We start from the raw sequence: 22,668 nt of genomic DNA, 5'->3' as shown, positions 1-22,668 counted from the left end.
GAACACAGAAGTAAAATCAGCTAGGTTGGAGGTGGAAGCTGCAGTTTTGCTATTTGGCCATTCTTCAGAAAACAAGCATGATCTGCAGTACATGTATGTCGTTTGTGACTGTGATAGCCACACATTCCTAGCAATATGTGAACATGCCACTTATGGATTTATTCCAGGGGATAGTAACTGCCCTACGGTGCATTGTCTGAAAATGCAAAAAAAGAGTAAACACTCGGTGGCAGGGGCGGGCCTTACTAGGACCATCTTCAAAAAGATGACAACTGTGGAATGGCTCTGCAATATGACAACATTGATGACATACAAATAGCAGTCATGGGAACATTCCATCACATGGCATTGACTGATGAGGCAGGAAACCAGTCTTTGTCCCCTAGGACCTACGAGGTGGTGTAGGCACATGGCGGCAGTAGTTAAAGGGGAGCCTCAGCCTGAGCACAAATATAAGCCCAGACACCTTGTAGCTATGGCAATCGTGCCAATTTTCTAGCTGCTTTCCGAGCTTCAACTACTGGAGTTCTGTAAAGGGAAGACGACGCAGAATGCAGCAGAAAGTGCACTCTGTGACCTGGTGCATCCTCCCGAAAGAAGACGAAAATGTATCGCTTATGGCAGCAGAAATTGCTGTCGGCAAAGCAGTGGGCCATTTAACTGTGCCACTCTTCATGCCAGAACAGTGTTCTGTTCCTCGCTTGGCATACAACCTGCAGGATATGCCCTTCATCGAACGGCTGAAAAAGGTGCTTCCCACAAAAAAAAGCACGGAAAGCACTCAAGACAGAAAAAAAATAGAGCCAAGAAGCCACGAAGCTAACTTGACACAAAAAACTACAATGGTACTGGCTTCCAGACAAATAAATGTAGTGTATAACTTCAAATGCCTTTTTCTTGGATTTTGTGTATTTGTGTATTTTGGCCCATATACTGTGCTTGCAAAGCTGATATCTTGACAACTGTTGCAAATATTTTGACCCCGTTTTTTTTTTTTTGTACTATTTAGACAATGCTGCACATGTGACATTCTTATTTATTTAACTTACGTTGTTTATGTTTTATGAAGTGCTCATTCGTGAATAAACAGTTTGCATCTCTCTAAATTACTTGATAAACAATGTAAATTAGGGATGATCTGGCTAGGCAAGAAAAAAATTGGTCAATGTCATGATGTGCAGCATGCATTTGAGAATATTTTCAAAGCTCAGTGGAACTTCTGTCATAATTCCTAAACTTCACAGGCTGCTTGCAAAAGCTAACACTGAATAAAGTTGTCAGAAAACTTTTCGATATATCACCGTTATTTCAGAGACTTGTAGGTGTTGCACTGATAACATATTTACCAAATTTTATAAAAGTTGCTGCATAAGTTAGGAAGTTCGTCCTGATACTCACGTCCCTCATTAAAGGGACCCTGGAACGGTTCGGACAAATATTGTAGACACGTAGGGTACAGCTGCCGTAAAACAGTAGCACCACAATTTAAGTGAAACGTCTCATACTAAGAGAGCTACAGACAATTACAAGTTACGCACCTCCCTAGTCATAGTTTTCCCCCTTAACTTGTTTGCCAAGCGATCAGGGCTAAGCTCTGTCACCACTGGCTCAGCGTTATAATGTGACATCGTATTGTCTGCTTCTGGTTGCCTTGGAGCCAGAATGCAAGCCTCTACAACCTCTCCACTAGCCGCCTGGCTGTCGATTCCCCACAAGAGCTATCCAAGCAGTGTGTGTTGCGACATTCTGTCTCAGCGCCGAGCGTGTCCGAGATTCCGGTAACCACAGGCAAGGTGGGTGTTTTGACGGATGGGTGGAGACGAAAACTAAAGCCCCTCCATATTGCTTCTGCTGTGATAAAGGAGCTTTGGCGTAAACAAGAGTGACCTGAGTGGTCTGCACGGTGCAGCCACCTGGTGGTGCAGAGCTTAACTATCCAAACACGTAGCTGCTATTGCTGCAACCAACTGTAAAACATTTTAAACAATTAACAAGACAATGTGTTCACGATTACGTTCCTGCTGACAATTTACACCAGCAGCAAACTAGAATAACACTTAGTTAATGGTACATTATTTCTGTGTGTTTGTCTGGTGGAGCTCTGTGACACTAGGTGGCTGCATCATGCAGGCCATTCACGTTTGCATCTCCGCTCATCTGGTAGAATTCCCAGTCCGCTTGCACTTGCATTTACCTGAATGCTGGACACACTAAAACTCTTTATTGGGCTGGCGTGAAGCGACGGCCACAATCACATAGATTCTAGTGCCAGCCGGATACCAGCAGTCCGGTACACTGCAGCCGCTCCGCTCGTCTGCTGCCTTGCAGAGGGACACGATGTCGCATCTTGACATTTCACCAATCACTACATTTGCCGCCCACAACACAACAAGTGTCAACTATTGTGCTCACAAAAAGAAAGCTCAGGACAAACACTGACCACACAGCTTGCATCAACATGGAACTTGTTGTGACACAAGCAGACAACACTTGTTGGCTGCCGGAAGTGCTTGAGTGTAGGGATAAACAGCCATCATGTATTCTCTTTATCTTTTTTACAGAAACAAATTACCCATGTTCTAGCTATTACAACATTTCTTCAACATGGAGTTGGAAAAATTATTGGGGACACAACCTGGGTAGCTAATCTGATAGCTCACCCAACTGACGTCATTTGAACAAAACGCGTTAATTGGGGCATGGTAGCTGAAAACTCGGGGAAGTGGTAACGCTGTGATTGCTAGCAATGCGCATTTTTTATATCCGATAATAAATTACATGCTTTATGCAGAGTGCTTAAATATGCCACTTAATGACCAGAAAGACATATCCTAATGACTCAGTACGTTTGTACAAAATCATCAAAATTGTTTCAGGGTACCTTTAAGCTGACAGCATCGCAAAGTCAAGGTCTTGCAATTTTAATATCTTGGATCCAAATAGAACCACATAAATTTGGCGTTGTAAGAGAAATACTATCATGACCTTGATGAACATGACTGCAACGAACAAATCAAGGAAGCGTTTCATGGGAAATTGTGCAAGTTCCTGAAACTTGTAGTCGCAAATTAGACAAGATTGCCCAGTCCTGTATGAGAACCACACCTTGTCAAGGTCACGATAAAAGGGCATTCCTTACACAAGTCTATATGGTATTTGAAGAATATTCGGATGTTCGAATAACGATTGGTTGATTCGAATACTAAGTGGAACAGGACAATATTTGATTTGTTGTTCGAAAGCTTTGAAAGGACAATCTACTGGGTTGAATTGACTGAGTGTTTGTCTTTAGTGTCCTTCTAAACCTCTGCTCTGGGGCCTGCATTGTGTTGCAGGGAGTGTGTGAAGCAGCTAGTCAACTCTGGGCTCGAATGAAGGACAGGAATGACGTAGAGGCACGGATGACACACGACGGCTACCTCAAGCTGTTCCAGCTTCGACAGCCATCACTGGGCTCCTTTGACGCCATCTTTGTCGACGAGGCACAGGACTGCAACCCCGGTACAGTTGAAAGTCAATATTATGAACACGGATATAACCGTTTACCAGATACAGTTGAACCAATACAATGAAGTTCGTAAAACCAGCACTTTACTTCGTTATATTGAAATGCAACCTTTTGTGCAAATAAATACACTCGCTGAATGATATTTCTTGCACGTAAGGGGCTTGAACATTTCCTGATTATTGCACAATCAGAAAAAAAATTTATTTTCATTCTCAAAGAAATATGTTATTTTGTTGAATTGGGGAGTCAGCGACCAAACATAGGGTTTCATGCTGTGTTGACAATATCTTCAGATCGGTGGTATCAAGCAAAGTCTGCAAAGTCATTGCGTCCACTTTATAGTCACTGCCCGCAGTGGGATGATCAGTGGACTGATCTCCGCACATTCCAACCACTGCAGCATCAAAACTCATCGGATGCAAGAATGCAAGCTTCGCTTTAAAATCGCATGAAATCAAGGAAAACGACAACTGACAGCTCGCTGTTCCCTTGATGTCTGAGAAATTAAGCAATATACCATATGGCATTCAAAATTTCGGTAGCCATTATGCACTTTGTCTTGTGTTGGTTCTACGAGTAAAAAAAAAGTCAGTCTCGCCCAAAAAGCAAAACATTGATACTACCGTCGAACCCACTTATAACAATATTCAAGTGCCACAAAAATTCCATTGTTATAACCGATAATCTTTATAACCGGGTTACATAAGAAAAAAATAGGGGGATGGCAGAGCTGATATGGGAAAACTATATAGGCAGGGAGGCCAGTGCCCCCCCTCACCACTTTCCTCCGCCCGCCTGCTGATTGTGTTCACTCGTTTAGATGCTTCCCGGGTGCTCCGATTGCGTGTAACAAGCCGTGGCTGTCGGCATTAATTCAATGCTGTAACAACTGCAAAGAGGTGTCACGGGTGGCAAGCGATATGCGAGCACTGCCAAGGCATCACTTTGGTGGCCCCAAAAAGGGGCCTTTTAAAAATTGCGAGAAGGCTGCCGCGGCAGCCCGTCAGCTTGAGAAATCCAGAAGAAACGCTGAGGAGAGATCACCACAAGCACCTCACCACGTACTTCTCACTGGCTTGGACGAGAAAAGCCTATGCCTGTCAGCCATTCATGCTTTACGCGAAGCTTGCCGACATCCTTCTCCAAGGCATCCAAGCGCTCCACGTAGTGCAGCAGAAGGTTGCTCACGTAAACGAAGCCCCGGAGGGACTGAGTCATGTCGGGCCTCCTATGAGGACAATGTTGAGGCAGCCTGCCTTACCATATCATTGCTGCCGTTGTCGCCGTTGCTATCCAATGCAAGCACATTCACGACGATCGTCTCGCGGTTAGAAGCACTTAGTTTCCAAATCTGTAGCTGTGTGCTTTCTTTTCACCGGCAACGTCGTGCATTGCTGATGATCAACAGGTGAATCAGCCAGCTTCCATTCGGCAGCGAGTCAAGTGAAGAGAAACCATGTGGACAGGAACAACTTTGACAGAACCAACAAAAATGCGAGCGGTTAAGCTGTTTGAGAACTGCAGAACTGCACTGAATGAGGAGCCAGCTAGCAACATGCGAGCAATCTGCTTGCGGCACAGTTGGCACAGTCCATTTGTGTGGCGGCGTAGAGCTATGGGTGAAGCCCATTCATGCTCAGTGGGGTGGAAGGGCGACGGGAGAGGGCCGTGCTGAGATGGCTGGAAAATGAGTGCATGGCGGCCGTTCAAGCAGCGGCCCATCGTGCAGTGGCTCAAATTTCTCGTTTTCATTTTTTCTTTTCAAGGATTTCGCATTTCACTACCTTCCGGCTCAGACACCTAGCAGCCAGACTTCATCGTTATAACCGATAATGCGGCATTGGGGCATTGTAGTAAGCGGGTTATTTCACCACGGAAAACACACAAAAGTCGACGGTGCAGCAGCCTCTCATTGTTATAACCGATATACTGTTAGAACCGGTATCATTATAAGTGGGTTCAACTGTATAGCAAAAAATTAGACAAATGATGAAGCTTCGTAGTTTTATTGGCCATATAGATTGCAACAAACATTTGCTTACTAAATAGATTAATAAGCGTGGTGGCATGCTTGCACAGGTAATGATGAACAGATCTCACTTGATAACTGTAAACACTCACTGCCACAACCTGGCGTGATAAAGAGCGCAGGCATAGGGGAGCAAATGATTCATCTGCCTCTCACCTCAACAGGTCTCCGAAACTGAAGACTATGTGACCTCCAGCACTTAATGTGCAGAAAGACAGCGCATGACCCGCCCATGACCCGCACATCCCCCCCCCCACCCCCAGTGCTCGCTTATTCAACATTAATATGTGTTCACTTATGCATCCTTTGCTCACGGGACGCCGCCACGCATCAAGCCTTCATCCTTCTCGGCACAATCTCACACGCCCTCCCTCACACCGAAAGCGCATATTGTGCGGGGTGCGATAGGCTCTTATTGCACTTGTACTTTATGCGGGAGACGACATCAAGGGGCTCTTGTGTTTAGTAATAGTACTGGTACTCAGGTTTATCAGATACTGCTCCATTTCAGTGGCTGCCCTTGCTCGCTGTTGTGTGGGGCATGAATTGAGAGGTGTGTTCACAAGTAACCGCATATTAACATAAACTGCAGAAATTATTCTGTTGCGTGATTGTGCGTCTGCTACCCTTTGAGTCGATTAATTATGGCTGCATTGCTGGTGCCATGTTCGTTGCAGCCATGCTTTCACTGGTGCTGAGCCAGCCGTGCGCCAAGCTACTGGTCGGTGATCCCCACCAGCAGATCTATGCTTTCCGGCGTGCCGTCGATGCCCTCTCCTCTGTTCCAGCTACCCACACATTCTGCCTCACACAGGTAATGTGCCAATGACCATTACTATTACTACGTGTTTTTTTATTTAGATTTGTTATGTGTGGGCATTATGTTCCTTTACATGCATCAGGCTTATGTGCTGCTTGAATAGAATGCAGTCGAATCTACTTATAACGATCCCAGATATAATAATCTGCCGGTTATAACGACCAAATTCTAGTGCATTTTCAATTTTCCGACCCTGCCAATTGAAACTGCTTCCAGATATAATAAAGATCTTGTAAATCGCCGTACTGTTACAACGAGCGCTTCGAGCCAGGTCACAGGAAAAAGAGGGCACACACAAAGTTCCAAAGCACGGAAGAACGACCAAACTGGGCATACGGCAGCGTACACTGTGCTCCAGTCTAACCGCGATGATAACACGGCCTTCGAGATGAGCGAGCGACCGCTGCACATGGATTTCAGAAACAACTGACAAGGTCACATGCTTTCAAGGCATGCCTCCAGGGAGGAGGCGTACAGCATAAACAGCATAAACAGCATGGCACGGGGCCTGCAGTGACGCACGCACCGATGCAATATCTAACACTACAATGGCGTCACTCTTGTTTTTGTGCAATTGTCCGTGCAGCACCACGTGCGTTATTCCTGTTTCAACGATTTAGAACGACCATCTATGTCTTTCCATCATGGGAACAATGGCTGCTGAAGTGTTCCTTTCTATGCAGTCTTAGTCAGTGAGAACACTGCACCACCTGTTGCCATCACGCTATGTCGTAAAGGCTCGGGGTCACCATCATTGCCATTATCGGAAGATGACGGTTTGGGAGCGCTTCGTTTGTGCGTTGCAAATTGCTGACCGCAGTTCGCAGGGAAGTTTTTACTTTCGAACATCACATTTTTTTTGCCCGAAGCCACATAGATAGCATCATTTTCTGCGCATTCGTAATGCCAAGACCTTTGCAGAATGGCAGAATGCCGCAGTAGTTTCCCAAGTTTATGCTCCTGGACAACTAGAATGCTTCACTATCTTGTGCGGAATACAGTGATGTCCCGCTGGTAGTAAAATATATGACAAACTCTCTAATAAAAAATGGCGGCTGCGTTTGCACCGCATTTCGCTCTTTGGGTGGATGTTTCTGACGCAAGTTGGCAGCTAGGTGCGGGAACGCACCGGTAAGAAAAGTGGCACTGAAAGTCTGGTTTTTAGACCAAAGTGCTGCTGAATTGTAACTGGTGACATCAGCTTCAATGCAGTTAGTATATAAGCATTTCTAAGGCTAGTCCATGTATAACAAACTACTAAAATAACAGCCACTTTTTGGGGAACTGTTGAGTGAGTTCATTATAAACAGGTCTGACTAGTTTATCGAAGCATTTACAAAAGTGTCCAGACGACTCAGGACTTGTAGGTTTACCTGACGAGGCCCAGGGCTCCTTATTACTTTAACTACCAAGCCCAAACTGTACTCATCTTAGGTATTTGTGCCAATAACATCAAAGATGAGCTGTACTCCTTCAAGCTGCAGCTACTTCTGCTTTGCTTGCTGGAGATGAGCCGCACTCGTCAGCTTAGTTCACGTTATGCATTTCAGTTTCGGCACTTGAATGTGTTGCTGCATACATTCAGTTCCTTTCATTATCACCTGCTCAGATAATTACGCTCAAACCTTTCACACATGGTGATGGAATGTCTCTTTTCCAAAGCTGATGTCCTTCATTAATATTTCGAGTGCATATAGGAATGGTCAACTATTTGCATAACTTGAGAACCTTATTTAACTTCATTTTTGTTTACTTTTCTTATTTAACTTGTTTATTTAGCTTGTACACAAAGCATTGTACATGACACTGATGCCAGTAGTCAAATCCATGACCTCATGCTCAATAACAGGAACCACTGCGGTGGTTAGCTCAAATATCTGTGGATAAGCTGTTCTGCAAGCTCACAGACAAGGCTTCTTTTGTGGGTGTCCTTCAGCCGCTCTTTATTTATTTTTTCTACCATGGTCAGTGTGAGTGCAATTTTGCCGGCAATTTTGCAGAGCATGCATTGCTGCCAGCTGTTGGCTTCCAAATGAACAGTTACTAATCGCTGGCATTGCAGTCTTTCAGGTTCGGGCCTGAGATAGGCTTCGTGGCCTCATGTGCACTTGAGGTCCTCAAGGGCGTCACCGACAAGACCATCGTGGGAACAGAGGCATCTGGTGAGTCCGAATCCATCATGTGAATTCTGGAGAAGGGGCTATTTCTAGCATTTAAAGGGGCCGTGAAATGATTTTGACAATTGTGTGCAAACATGCAAAGGTGGTAGGGCAGATCTTTCTGATCATTAAGAGACAGCTTTAAGCCCTCTGTGTAGATTGCATAATTTATTATAGTGTTTAAAAAATGTGCATCACTACTGATAGCAGCGGCACCACTCCCCTAAGTTTTCAGCCGCCCCTTCCCATGCCATGTAGTGTGGGTGAATGATGTCGCTAAGGTGAGTGACCCGATTGGCCACCCACGCAGCTTTATCGTCAATGCTACAAACATGTTGCTTCATTAATAAAGCTTATTTTAATACCATACATAAGCACGGTAGTTTGCATAACATTAAAATAAAGGCACAAATGCAATAAATGTACACATTTCTTTAAAGGGACACTAAAGGTTACCAGAAACTCAAGTTAAAGTGGTAGAGCAATGTTCTAGAACGTCTAAGGCGTCAATATAATCGCGAACAGAGCTTTAGTAACCGAGAAATTGAGGTAAATGCATGACACGATTTGAGACCCCCCAGCGACATTCCGGTACTAGCCCGATGACGAAAGGTCTCCTCATAATTTGTGTTACTAATACTCAACTACTCGTATTAAAAATATCATTTCATTCGATTATAAGCCGGAAAAAATGCTACTTGTCTACGTCTATTCGATTCTAGGAAAAAATAACATTTTGACGTTACCCTTCAGTAATATGGGTGTTCGAAAGGTTTCGTTTTCGCTCGACTCTGCGCCGCGCACGCTTTGGAGTTTCAGTAGTTTCGTTATCGCGTCGTGCTGTGAGGGTTCTGCTCGCGAAACTTTCATTTGGAACAAGCAGCGAGAATGCCACGTCCATGTGATGTCGTGGGAAGCCCTCGTTGCTTTCCCGCTCCGGAGAGCCGGTGTCGAGGCCGCCGTCGTAGTACGCAACGACGCCGGCAGTGCGAGCCCTCAGAAGCAGGTCGCGCTCGTCGGTGCTCAAATCGCTCAAGTTGAGCCCACCATCGCGAGCCAATCTATCGGTGTCAGGGTCCATTGCGACGAGCGTCGAAGTTAGCGGCATAGAATGAAGTACCAGCTTATGGGCGTCTTGCGCTGGAGTGTGAGGTATAGTAGCGGCGCCTGGTGGCGGTGCGGGAAACGACATCTGGGTCATGCCAGCTTGGGTCGTATTGAGCCCTGGCTGTGGCGAAGCACGTTTCTAGGCCGAGTTTTGCGTCGATTCGCACATTTTTATGCCCTGTTGCGAGTGCGAAAAGGCTCGTCGCTTCTCATAGACCACGCCGACCACGCTGCGAGCTCGCTGCAGCCTATAGTTTAACGAAAACGGACTCTCCGTGTGCCGTGGGACGTAACGTGGGACGTAATTCGTTTCTCCTTCCGCTAGCCACCATACTCCCGCTTTCGCTCTGCTGTCGGCTCTGTCTTGGCTCTGTTTCTGGCCGCGCGTTCGCGTTTTGCGCAGAAAAGCCGTAGCGCCGTCTGCGGACGCCGTTCTACTCACCGATGGCGCAACGTCACTATGAGACCATGATGTCAGTTCTCCTTGATCGGAGGGCGGGCGATTTGAACTGCGCTAGAGGTACGCGGACGCTTCAGAACGCATTTTCTCTTAAAATAAGTCTCTCCTTGGCACGAAACAAGCGTTTCGAGGTTTCTGGGATGGTATTTCAACAGTCCACGTTGACTTAATAGTAACCTTTAGTGTCCCTTTAAACCGATGGCCCACGTCCGCCTGAGAATGCCGTTTGCCTGCTACAGCTGTGGCAGCTGCGGAGACAGCAGCCAACGGAGACCTGCTATTTCTCAATGAAAATAAGTGCAGTGATGTCATCTTTATTGGCAGAAACGGGGATGGTACTAGTGCGGTACTAGGCTCACACTGCATTTCAGGGGCATGCAGAAAGTAAACTACCGCGACTTCATGCTGTAGAAGACTCGAGTGCTGCCTGTCACTGTCAACACCAACCTCCTTAGTCAACACAGCCATCACCTGCAGTTTTGAAAAGAAAGGCACTTCTAGTGGCAATCGCAGATTTCACGTTTGTCAGAAAGCCAAGTTTGTGTATAATTTGCCTACAGTGATAGCAGCAAAATATCCTAACTGAGATCCGAAAAACAAAAAACAACGACAACAAAAACGCTGTGAAGGCGATTGAACGTGCCTTACAATGGCAGAAAACGTCCATCATATAGCCGCCATTGTGGGTTAGCCTTTAGTGTAGTGGTGCCGCTAATCTCTGCCTTCTACTTGGGAAGTGCGGGTTGCATTTCTGCTGTCGTTTTTTTTTTCGTTTCTTTCTTTTTTATTTGTATGGTAAAGAAAAAATTATAAATAGCACATTTCACCGCATTCACAAGTAGCAGCAGCTCTAGCCTAGCTGGGGCAGTTCTTGCTTTTACCGCTGACGGCTGCAAAGAAATTTTATGAGCGCAATATAGAGAGAATCAGGAACATATGTGCAAAATATTTACGCGTTTCAGGCTATTATCAAAGCGAAATAATACCGAACACAGCTACTTTATATTGCACATACACTCGCAGCAATGCGGCGAATGCCTGTAGAGGAATCTGTCCCTTTTTGCTTCATACAGCGCAAACTAGCGAACGTTGCGCACCGTGCTGCCGCATCTCCTTTCACCACGTGAAGTTTTTCATTAATGTTTGCTCCGTGTAGCCCAGGCTGAATCCTTTGAGGGTCAATGACGTAAATATATGGCGCCGCGAACAAGTCCTAAAATGGTCAATGCCGTATATTTACGGCGCCTTCTGTATGTTTCAAAATCGCGCCAATTTCCTAACTTCTTCATTTCTGTCATATGCCGCCACTGTGGGGGAATACAGGGAATTTTTTTCTTGCGCCTCCCTTTCTCGGTTTTCGTTGCATGGTTTGTTTTAGAGCAAGTTTGCTCCCATGCATCTATATACTGTACTACCGCTGGCGCATTGGCGTGCGGGCGGGTGAGCGGTGGTTCGGGTTTTGTTACGCGGGCAGTTTCAGCTTCTTGCACTTGCTAAACTGATGTCTATCTCGTTACTAATCGCTCAAAGAGCGACCGCCTATTTCTCGCTCGTTTAGTGCTCACAGGGGTGCGCATAGGAAGGATGCCGCCGTGCAAGCGTTTCCGTTGCTTTTTCTCTTTTTTTGGCACTCGTGAAAACTAATTGCCTCTGGTTGGCGATAAGATGAAGATTAGTGTAAGTTTGTCACACGTGCTTTTTTGACGGGCACACAACCACACAGTTTTCTTGAGTGCACCCACCTACACAGTTCGATTACACTATGGATGTACATATTAGTGTAAGGGCAGGAACATTTGAGTCTTGCGAAATATTATCATGTGCGCATTTTCAAGGCCTTGAACTATGTGTATTAAAATGCATCAACTTTTTAATTCTTATAAGTTTATTTCCATTTTATTGTTGTTATTCATGAATGAAGAGTACATATATACCAACGCAAAATATTTTTTTCTCACTTTACGGTCACCCTAGAAAAGTTGCGGTAAATAAGAATTGGAATCTGCAATAAAAAAAATCGACCCTGGGCGGTTGCATATGGTGAAAAAAATCGACCCTCAAAGGGTTAACGAGAAAAACTATGTATGAAAGATACGCCAGAACATACTCAGATCAGCCGGAAGTAGATATCAATTGCATTACCACACGAAAAAGGCAGGACATGGAGAAGGCTGTCTAGTGTAAAAATTGAGGTTGGTACGCCGTAGCTTGAGAGGAGGCTACTGTTTAACCACTCATAGCTGTTTTATTGTAGCATGCTGCCACGAAATTCTTGTGAGAAAGCATTCCTTGAAAGCTAACTGTGTGTGTATGCGCAAGACAAACCGTTTCATCATCATCAGCCTGGTTACGCTCACTGCAGGGCAAAAGCCTCTCCTATACTTCTCCAACAACCCCTGTCATGTACTAATTGTGGCCATGTTGTCCCTGCAAACTTCTTAATCTCATCCACCCACCTAACTTCCTGCCGCCCTCTGCTAGGCTTCCCTTCTCTTGGAATCCATTCCGTAACTCTTAATGGCCATCGGTTATCTTCCCTCCTCGTTACGTGTCCTGCCCATGCCCATTTCTTTTTCTTGATTTCAACTAAGATATCATTAACTCGTGTTTGTTCCCTCACCCAATCAGCTCTTTTCTTATCCCTTAACGTTACACCTGTCATTCTTCTTTCCATAGCTCGTTGCGTCGTCCTCAACTTTAGTAGAACCCTTTTTGTAAGCCTCCAGGTTTCTGCCCCGTACGTGAGTACTGGTAAGACACAGCTGGTTATAAACTTTTCTCTTGAGAGATAATGGCAACCTGCAGTTCATGATCTGAGAATGCCTGCCAAATGCACCCCAGCCCATTCGTATTCTTCTGATTATTTTCGTCTCGTGATCCGGATCCGCAGTCACTACCTGTCCTAAGTAGATGTACTTCCCTTACCACTTCCAGTGCCTCACTACGTATCGTAAACTGCTGTTCTCTTCCGAGACTGTTAAACATTACTTTAGTTTTCTGCAGATTAATTTTTAGACCCACCCTTCGGCTTTGCCTTTCCAGGTCAGTGAGCATGCATTGCAGTTGGTCCCCTGAGTTACTAAGCAAGGCAATATCATCAGCGAATCGCAAGTTACTGAGGTATTCTCCATTAACTCTTATCCCCCATTCTTCCCAATCTAGGTCTCTGAATACTTCCTGTAAACACGCTGTGAATAGCATTGGAAAGATCGTATCTCCCTGCCTGACGCCTTTCTTTATTGGGATTTTGTTGCTTTCTTTATGGAGGACTACGGTGGCTGTGGAGCCACTATAGATATCTTTCAGTATTTTTACATACGGCTTGTCTACACCCTGATTCCGCAATGCCTCCATGACTGCTGAGGTTTCGGCTGAATCAAACGCTTTCTCGTAATCAATGAAAGCTATATATAAAGGTTGGTTATATTCCGCACATTCTTCTATCACCTGATTGATAGTATGAATGTGGTCTATTGTTGAGTAGCCTTTACGGAATCCTGCCTGGTCCTTTGGTTGATGGAAGTCTTAAGGTGTTGCTGATTCTATTTGCAATTATCTTAGTAAATACTTTGTAGGCAACGGACAGTAAGCTGATCAGTCTATAATTTTTCAAGTCTTTGGCACCCCCTTTTTTATGGATTAGGATTATGTTAGCGTTTTTCGAAGATTCCGGTACCCTCGAAGTCATGAGGCATTGCGTATACAGGGTGGCCAGTTTCTCCAGAACAATGTGCCCACCATCCTTCAACAAATCTGCTATTACCTGATCCTCCCCAGCTGCCTTCCCCCTTTGCATAGCTCCCAAGGCTTTCTTTACTTCTTCCGGCGTTACCTGTGGGATTTCGAATTCCTCTAGACTATTCTCTCTTCCATTATCGCCGTGGGTGCCACTGGTACTATATAAATCTCTATAGAACTTCTCAGCCACTTGAACTATCTCATCTATATTAGTAATGATATTGCCGGCTTTGTCTCTTAACGCATACATCTGATTCTTGCCAATTCCTAGTTTCTTCTTCACTGCTTTTAGGCGTCCTCCATTCCTGAGAGCATGTTCAATTTTATCCATATTATGCTTCCTTATGTCAGCTGTCTTACGCTTGTTGATTAACTTCGAAAGTTCTGCCAGTTCTATTCTAGCTGTAGGGTTAGAGGCTTTTAAAGAACCTTTTAAAGAAAGTTGCATAAGTGCAGAAATAAAAAAATGGGAAGACCGTATATGGTAAATTGCGATATAAAAAAGTCAGTAAAATTGCCACTTTGCTTTGTTAATCAAAATTCTGTTATATTGAAAGTCTACCTTTTATGCAAATCAGTACAGTCACCAACAAATTTTTCTTACATGGAAGGGGCCAAATTACACTAATTTGCCTAACTATTGGGCAGTCGTAAAAAACTAACTTCAGTTAGAAAAAAAAATATTATTTTGTTGAATATGAGGATCTTCAACCCAACATATCGTTTCGTGCCATGTCGGTGATACCACAGCTTAGAACTACAGTGGGAATGCTGCAGTAAAGGCATATTTGCGAATCAAATTTTAAGAACTGAGGTTAAACAGCGCGAAAAAGACGAGCACACAAGGAAACAAATACCACAGACAAGCGCTGACTGCCAACTGGAAGTTTAAGTTAATTAATTTTTAATTTTTACTAATTCAAATCTTGAGAAATACTTAACTGATCTCCAAAGCAGATTGTCAGCTCAAACACACGCACGCATCATGCTGGGTGCTCTGTCCAGCTCAGAAACTTTGGCCATGCTGTCTAAAATTACTTCAGTACATCTCACAGTCATTTCCAATGTTGAAGATACCACATCATACTAGACTACATGAGCACCAAATAACCACCAGAAACTACTGTCGAGCATATATACCTGGCACAAAACACGGAGCTGCGTCGACACCATCGGCGTGACATAGTATGAGGGATCACGTGGACACAATGGCTGCGTCGACTGCTTCGCAAGTGCTGAAGCCAGCTGAAAACGAAAATGAGTGGCATAAAGCACGCACTGAGACTCTCGCCCACACACACTGCCCAGCGATTGTCATGAAGCTTTGGTCTATGAACTTGTTGATGCTAGATACTGGAAAGTTCACTGGAATGGAAAGGCAACGGTGAGAAGATATTAAAAAAGAAAACATGGCATGTGCTCAAGTTTATGTTGGCACCAAACAATGAGTGTACTGGGTTAAGAAAAAGAAGCAACGGGAAGTTGCTCTCTGAGAAGATCGATAAACATACCGTGTGATTCAACTTGAGAAATAATGATATTGAAACTTCCAAGAATTTAGGAGAAAAGAAAAAAGCACATTCAGTCGTCGCAATGGCACATCACAAGTTGCCATCGGCGTTGAAGTCCCTAGTTATAGCGAAATTATTTTTGAACAGCTCTGATAGCATCCACGCAACAATGGTTGCTGTGTACTGTCAAATGCTCATATGCTGCGGCCTAAAGCTCACAGCACGATGTGAAAACACGCATGCAGCGAAAGTGAAACATTGTGTGCAGACATGCATGCAGACGCGCAGTCGGTCGCTGCGAACCCGTGTGATTGCAGCATTGAGGCTTCATTCCATTATGTTCCACTTGGTTATACAGACAGCCCACCATAAGAGCATATTTCACATACTTCGCTTTTACCAACTGCCGACCTTTCATGCAAGAAGCCGGTTTGAGGGATTCTATCGCGACAACTATGCACAGTGGGCATTCACTGTATGTATTCGGTTAAAAGATAGTGTCTGTAAACCACACTGTGTTTTCTGTTTGCCCAAGATTATTATTTTGACGGTAAAAAACTTCCGTCTTTTCGAGAGTACTTACAGAAATGTCCACGAGGGCTCCCACGTGGTGTTTTTTATTGAACGCTGACAGCCAAACCTATGAGTTTGCCTCATTATCCCTCATACTACGAAAGCATAGGTGCTTCCACCAGATGGCGACTCCGTAAGTCCTCACCACCCATAGGCTTGATGAGTGCCATCTTCCCGTGTGGGCAAGGGGGAAAGGGGGAGGGGAGCGAGCTCACAGTAGCGCAATCAAGCATTCGAGAAGGGAGGAGGGGGGCGGGGAGTGTGGGACAGGTTAGTGCACGTCTGCTTTTTTAGCGTGGCTGTGGCTACGCATGGCTGTCAGTGCAGCTGAGTGCATAGGCAGAGCACATGCCCTGTTTTCGGGGTTATCTGCTGCTTGTGCAAAAATTGGGCATGCCGAGATGACGTAGCATCATGCGCACTGCCTTTCTATGTGCTTAGTACTGGAGGTTGCGTAATCTCGAGTTTCAGATTCGCATTGGAAGTGAAAGGCAGATGCAGCATTCGCTCCCTGCTGCTGGTGTTCCTACACGGGAAGGCGGCACTCGTGAAGCCACCAGCTTTCTTGTCTCACCCTTGCACACTTTCACTCGCACCAAAAGCACACAGTGTGTGGGGTGCAATAGGATCTTATCGCACTTGGACTTTATACGGAATGTGATGCAGCTCCACTTCGGCAGTCGCTCTTGTTGCGCGGCGCACAATTTGAGAGGTGCGTTTGCAAGCAGCTGATTGTGATGCTATCATTTGACCGTCTGCGTCCGCGGAAGTTTCCATTTGTTGTCTCGGCATTTCTTTGTGGCGGCAGTGAAATTTCGTTATATTGAAATCGAATACAAACACACTTCATTATATTGATGTTCTAAATGCGTAGTGTTCTATGGACAGAAGGTTATGAAAAATAAATTACTTTGTTACATCGAGAATTCCGTTATATTGAACTTAGCTATATTGAGGTTTACCTGCATATCCGTTACTTCGTTATATCCATTATTGTCATTTACAGCAATATATGCCCAATGGGGTGCGCAGTTGTAAACATGAAAATAAGAAGATCGCATTTCGGCCCATGGATTTGCTACACGGCCGTGCATGCAATGAAATTTAAATAAAACAACAGCAAAAAATTATGAACCCTTACCCTCCTGGAAAATGGGGGTAAGCGAAGCTTGTCCTGCGTTCACCTGACCTTCATCGTGCTTAAGTAACCCACAGGTAACGGTGCCAGATGGCTTCCGCCTCCTATTCCCTCAGCTCGGGATCTTTTTCTTGTTGCTGTAGGATTGCCTGAGCTTCAGCGACCTAAAGACGTGTTTATAGTCCGATGTTATTGGCGTACGGTGAAATGGCTGTGCAGAAGTCTGACTTTGTGGAATTCCGCCGAGTAATTCCTGCATCATGAGAATGCTCCCGCACACACCCGGTCTTTGGCCTCAGTACAGACTACCTTGACCCGCAGGCACTATTCGTCAGGTTTGGCTCCTGCGGACTTCTTCCTGTTCCATTAAATGAAAAGGGACTTGAAAGGCAAGCGTTTTGCCTATGTAGATGAAGTCAAACGCAATGTCACGACAACGCTAGCAGATATGAAAGAGACAGTATTTGCAATATGCTTCCAGCAATAGAATGAACGTTTGGACTAGTGCATTAGTACTAAGGGAGAGTACTTTGAAGGTGATTAGAGTTGTATTAAAAAAAAATGTCCATGCTTTTTATCAGGAAATTCTAGTTATTCTTGGATCCCCCCTCGTATGAGTTCGCGTCCACATCGACTATGTTGCAAGCTATCCACACAATTTCACATGCATATGACTTGCTCCACAAATTACCAAAGCTCTACAAAACGCTTCCAGCACTCACTGCTAGAGTACAGCGCATGTGCACTTGATTCATAAAAGAAGGTGCATTGTGATTTTTTCATTTATTTATCCTTAAAGGCCCGAAGGTATTACATAAGGGGGGACATAAAGACATGTAAACTTCAATGGTCTGAACAAAAATGCAAAAAATACAGCAGAAATACAGTCAGTGAAGTAAAAGATACAATTGATAATACCTTGAAAATATAAAAGTAAACAGTAGAAAAAAGAATCAAAGCAGGCAGATATTTATTAAGATGTGTTAGTGTAGGGAGGCTGTCCTCTGAGGCTGTGTAGTGCATTATTAGTTTTTCGCGGAATTCTTCGTGTTTGGTGTATGCCACTATGTGTTCTGGAAGGGATTTCCACAACACTATTGCATTAGGAAAAAAAAAAGATGAGTTCATATATGCCATGTGGCCATTTACACGTGTTATTGCATTAGTATGGGTGAGTCGAAAGGACGCTCTATGTTGTGGTTTTAGTAGCATGTGGCATGATTTCGGGTGACAGAAGAGTGGAGCAGGCAAAGGCGAGATAAGCAGTGACAGACTAAGTGATTACTTGAGTGATGAAACACTGATGTAAGATAAGTAGTTTGAGGTGAAGCGAGCAGACCAGCTCTGGATCGATTCCAATTGCACAGTTAGATATGCTTGTGAGGGATGCCAAATGGACGATGCATATTCAAGTTTTGGACGGACAAACGTTAGGTATGCCAGTTTTGTAACCTGTTGTGATGCAGAGCTAAGATTACGACGTAAATAGCCCAGCGTTTGTGAAGCATTGGAACAAATAATTTCTGTGTGGCTTTTCCATGATAGTGATGATTTCATGAGTATTCCGAGGTATTTGTATGCCGATGTGGCTTCAATAAGGACATTATTCATCGTGTAGGTGTTGGTAATGAGGGTGCGTTTGCAAGTAAATGACATTGATTTGCACTTTGAGAGATTTAGTGGCATATGCCATTTGTTGCACCAGTCGTCAATGATATGCAAGTTAAGTAGTAATTGCAAGGAGTCTTCATACGAGTTAATTGTATAGTAAATGGCATAGTCATCAGCAAATAGCTGTATTCTTGTAGTAATGTTAGCCGGTAGGACGCTGTTCTCATGCCACCGTGGTCGTTCAGTTGTTGCCATTCGAGCATCGTCAGCCAATTCTCATCATGCCATTGCATGCCATCCCATTCTCATCATGTCATCAGAGTCTCATCTTATCATCATCATATACTCGTCAGCCCATTGTCGTCATGCTGTCGTCTATTGCCTTCATCGTTCCATAGATGCTATTCCTTCTTTGTCTTTCCAACGTGACCACGCTGTTAGCATTCAGTCGTGATTATGATGCCGCTGTCATGCCATCATCATCATGCATTCATTGCCATTGCATCGCCATGGTTGTTCAGTCGTCCTCATTCCAGCTTTGTCATCTGATTTTCACCATTTTACGCCATCATCGTCATACAGTCGTCATTCCATGGTTGTCATGCACTCGTCGTCATCCCATTGTTCATCATCATCATGCCATAATTATATCATCGTCATCATGTTAGAATCGTCAATGTGCCATCATCATTCAGCAGTCATCGTGCATTTGTTTGTCATGATTCTGTCATGGTCATTTTATCGTCGTCATTCCAAAGTTGACATTTCTATTCTTGTCATACCATCGTCGTTATACAGCCATTGTCATGCTGCCATCATTATACAATCATACAATCATCATTTCAGAATCGTCCTCCCATTGCCCTCATGCTGACATCATGCTGCCGTCATTATAGCATCATCATTTCAGAATCATCTTCTCATTGTCCTCATGCTGTTGTCATACAGTAGCCTTTGTCGGAGCCTGTGTATGTTTAGAAAGCCTCGAGCTTCACAGCGGAGTATAATACTTAGTCTCAACGAAAATGCCATAGAACATCCCTTACACTGAAATGGCATAAGGAAACAGGACCTTCAGAACCCCAAGCAATTCGACAAGCTCGAGATTGGGAGTGAAAATGCCTAGCTCACACCACAGCCAATGCCTAAACATTCGCATTATGCACTCGTAACAGTCCTGTTAGTCTTTTTTTGTTTTTAATTCTGGTTGATTTCCTTGCTGTCCTTTCCCTTTCTTCTCTTTGCATATTTGCTCAGTGCCTCAGTAGTTGGATCAGATTGAGTAAAAGAGCGAGTGTGTTTCACTGAATGCCGCCCTTTTCACCCAGGATCGATACATGGCCCGCTCAGTGGACAAGTGGCAGTGCTCGCTCGCAGCAACCTGGTACTCTTCAACATGGCTGTTGACATCGTCTGCAACGAGGGCTTCGTACAGCTTGGCCTCAGCCATGTCCGAGGTGCCTTTGTTGGGGCAAGTCCTTCCGATTCTCTGTCATGTTATGCCCTTGTCCTAGGACTTGAATAACAGGACCAATGAGAACCATTTGTGAAAAGGACTTCCTTTTCCTCTGGCATGTCATCAAAGATATGTTGAGCTGCAGCAGTTACATTAAAAAATGGGTGAAAGAATGTGTTTTTATATTCATAACACATCTTAAATGAATGTGTGCCGTGTACAGAACTCTGTAACAATCATCCTTGGATTACAAGGCAGAACTGTGTACTGTTGTGCAGCCACAAATAAAAAAAAAACTGCATTCCCTTCCGGTCTTTTTCCATCCCTGCTTTTCACGTTGCGACCCCAGAATGGTGATGCACGGGAAATTGTTGTGGAAAAACTTGTGGATTGGTCTATCAACAATAGATGGGAGTATTGATGTGATGAGAGCTGGATGTGCATTCTGAGAAGGGAGAGGGGCACACCCATTGTGTGCCACTGATCCTTCCATGAAGCTCTTATTCAGCCAGCATCACATGGGTAGTGATCGATGGCAGACATTGGGGTAGGTCTTCTGCTGGGAGGCCACGTCCCAGCTCGCTTGCCTCGTGAGCTTGCCTCCTCGATTGCACAGCAGAGTACTGTGTCTTCCGCTTGGCTCGACCCTGATGAGCCAAGTGGAAAGCTGGCACAAAAAAGGCCATCACAATGGAACAGAAGGCAGCTATTTAAAGACTGTCACGTCAGGTGCTAAGTCGCATGTTGCACATGCCGAAGGTTCTTTTGTTGTTTTATTCAAATTTCATCTCGTGCGTAGCTGTGTAGCGGCTCCCCAGGCCGCAAAGCCCTCTTCTTATTTCTATGTTTACAATTGTGCAGCCTATTGGGCATACAGGGTTCATTATGAAAGTAATGTGCATTTTCTGGGAAAAATAGATTTATTGACTGGACCTGTACAAATAATCAAAATCCTTCGAAATACTCTCCCTCTGCATCAATACACTTGCAGATGCGTGTCTGCCATGCCTGGATGGTACCCTGAAAGTCCTCGATGGTATTGTCTCTCAGGAACGCTGTAGCATGCTTTTGGATGTATTCCATGGTATCCCAATGCTTTTCTTTCAGCGCTCACTTCAGTTGGGGAAACATAAAAAAGTTGCACGGAGCCAAGTCGGGCCTGTAAGGCGGTTGGGGAACCACCGGGGTGTTGCTCTGGGCCAAGAAGTTGGTAACAGTGAAGTATGTGTGGCTGGGGTCATTGTCATGGTGGAGCTTGACCGTGTGTTTGATGTCAGCTCTCACGCGCACGATCCAGCGTTTCAATCTCTTGAGCACCTCTAGGTAAAAGGCTGAGTTGACAGTTTCTCCCTGCGGTACAAACTCAAAATGGACGATTCCTCGGGCGTCAAAGAAGACAGTGAGCAGCGTTTTGATTCGAGACTTGCTCATTCACGCTTTCTTGGGGCGGCGAGATGATTTTGTGTGCCACTCGCTGCTCTGCCTTTTCGATTCTGGGTCTTACGCGAACATCCATGATTCGTCTCCGATTATGAAAGAGTTCAGAAAGTCCGGCTCATTTTGAATCAAATCCAACAAATCTTGACAGCGCAAAATTCGAAGTTCTTTTTGATCTTCTGTCAACACTTTCGGCACAAGCTTCGTGCAGACCTTGTGCATTTGCAGATCCTCGGTCACCATCCCATAAACCGCAAATGTGGACATGTGTAGGGTAGAACCCTCGCCACATTTCCTGACCAGCTTTACCGTGTTGCCATGGATAGTCGCATCATAATAAAATCATGCGGATCGCTTTCATAATGGACCCTGTATATTGCATTGAATGGCAATAATGGATATAACAAAGTAATTTTGGATCCCTCTTCAACTTCGTTACGATGAGGTTCAAGTGTACTGCAATGCTAAGCACAGTGTTCTGTCGCCACTGTGCCTGCCATCGACATTCTGCCCAAGTACTGGTGTTGCATTCTCACCATGAGCAGATAGCCAAAGATATTACGGAAGCATTTTTTTTTTTTTCTTAGGAAAAGAATCGGTCCGATTGTGTGTGCAAGCCATTGGTTGCCCTCTCAGACAAGTTGTGCCCTTGTATACGTGGCAATGTTAGCAGATTGTGCATTTTCTTGCTATGTGGCTATCTAAGTACTTGACGCTGTTTGCATTTGTATTCTTTTCACTTTTCCTTCATTTTCCTTCTTGTGAGTCATATCTTTACCCCGAGACCTTATACTATAGCTATGTTGCATCAATGAATTCCATCAGTTTAAAGTCGGTGCTTAGTTTTTCATCCCGTGTAGATTTTTACACTAATGTTCAAGCATGCAGATGGGGGATGACTTGGGTTTATTTCTGTGGAGATTCGTAGTGTGCTTGTAACTCGCCTCAGCTGCTTCAGTTTGATGAGTGAGCCTTGTTTTTGTTTATTCATTTACAGTCGAACCCGGATATATCAAACACGAAGGGAATTGTGAAATAGTTAGATATATGAATAATTTGATATACGAAATTTTGTGCCTATATAAGCTCCTAATAGAACCTGTGCACATTTCTGACATTTG

The 22,668-nt window shown here is 44.5% G+C and overlaps 1 protein-coding gene across 1 annotated transcript in view; it reads left to right on the top strand.

The window, feature by feature from the left end:
* Positions 1 to 22,668, top strand: part of LOC142584837 (F-box DNA helicase 1-like) — a 166,885-nt gene that overhangs the window by 109,578 nt on the left and 34,639 nt on the right. The window contains exons 11-14 of the mRNA XM_075695132.1: positions 3,336 to 3,501; positions 6,215 to 6,351; positions 8,420 to 8,519; positions 19,983 to 20,125. Coding sequence (XP_075551247.1) covers positions 3,336 to 3,501; positions 6,215 to 6,351; positions 8,420 to 8,519; positions 19,983 to 20,125 — 546 coding nt within the window. The remainder of the gene's footprint in view (positions 1 to 3,335; positions 3,502 to 6,214; positions 6,352 to 8,419; positions 8,520 to 19,982; positions 20,126 to 22,668) is intronic.

The sequence above is a fragment of the Dermacentor variabilis genome, chromosome 6 (genome assembly GCF_050947875.1).
Source record: "Dermacentor variabilis isolate Ectoservices chromosome 6, ASM5094787v1, whole genome shotgun sequence".
NCBI classification, from domain to species: Eukaryota; Metazoa; Arthropoda; class Arachnida; order Ixodida; family Ixodidae; genus Dermacentor; species Dermacentor variabilis.
The sequence above is the reverse complement of the archived record's forward strand: the minus strand, read 5'-3'. Positions and strand labels throughout refer to the sequence as shown.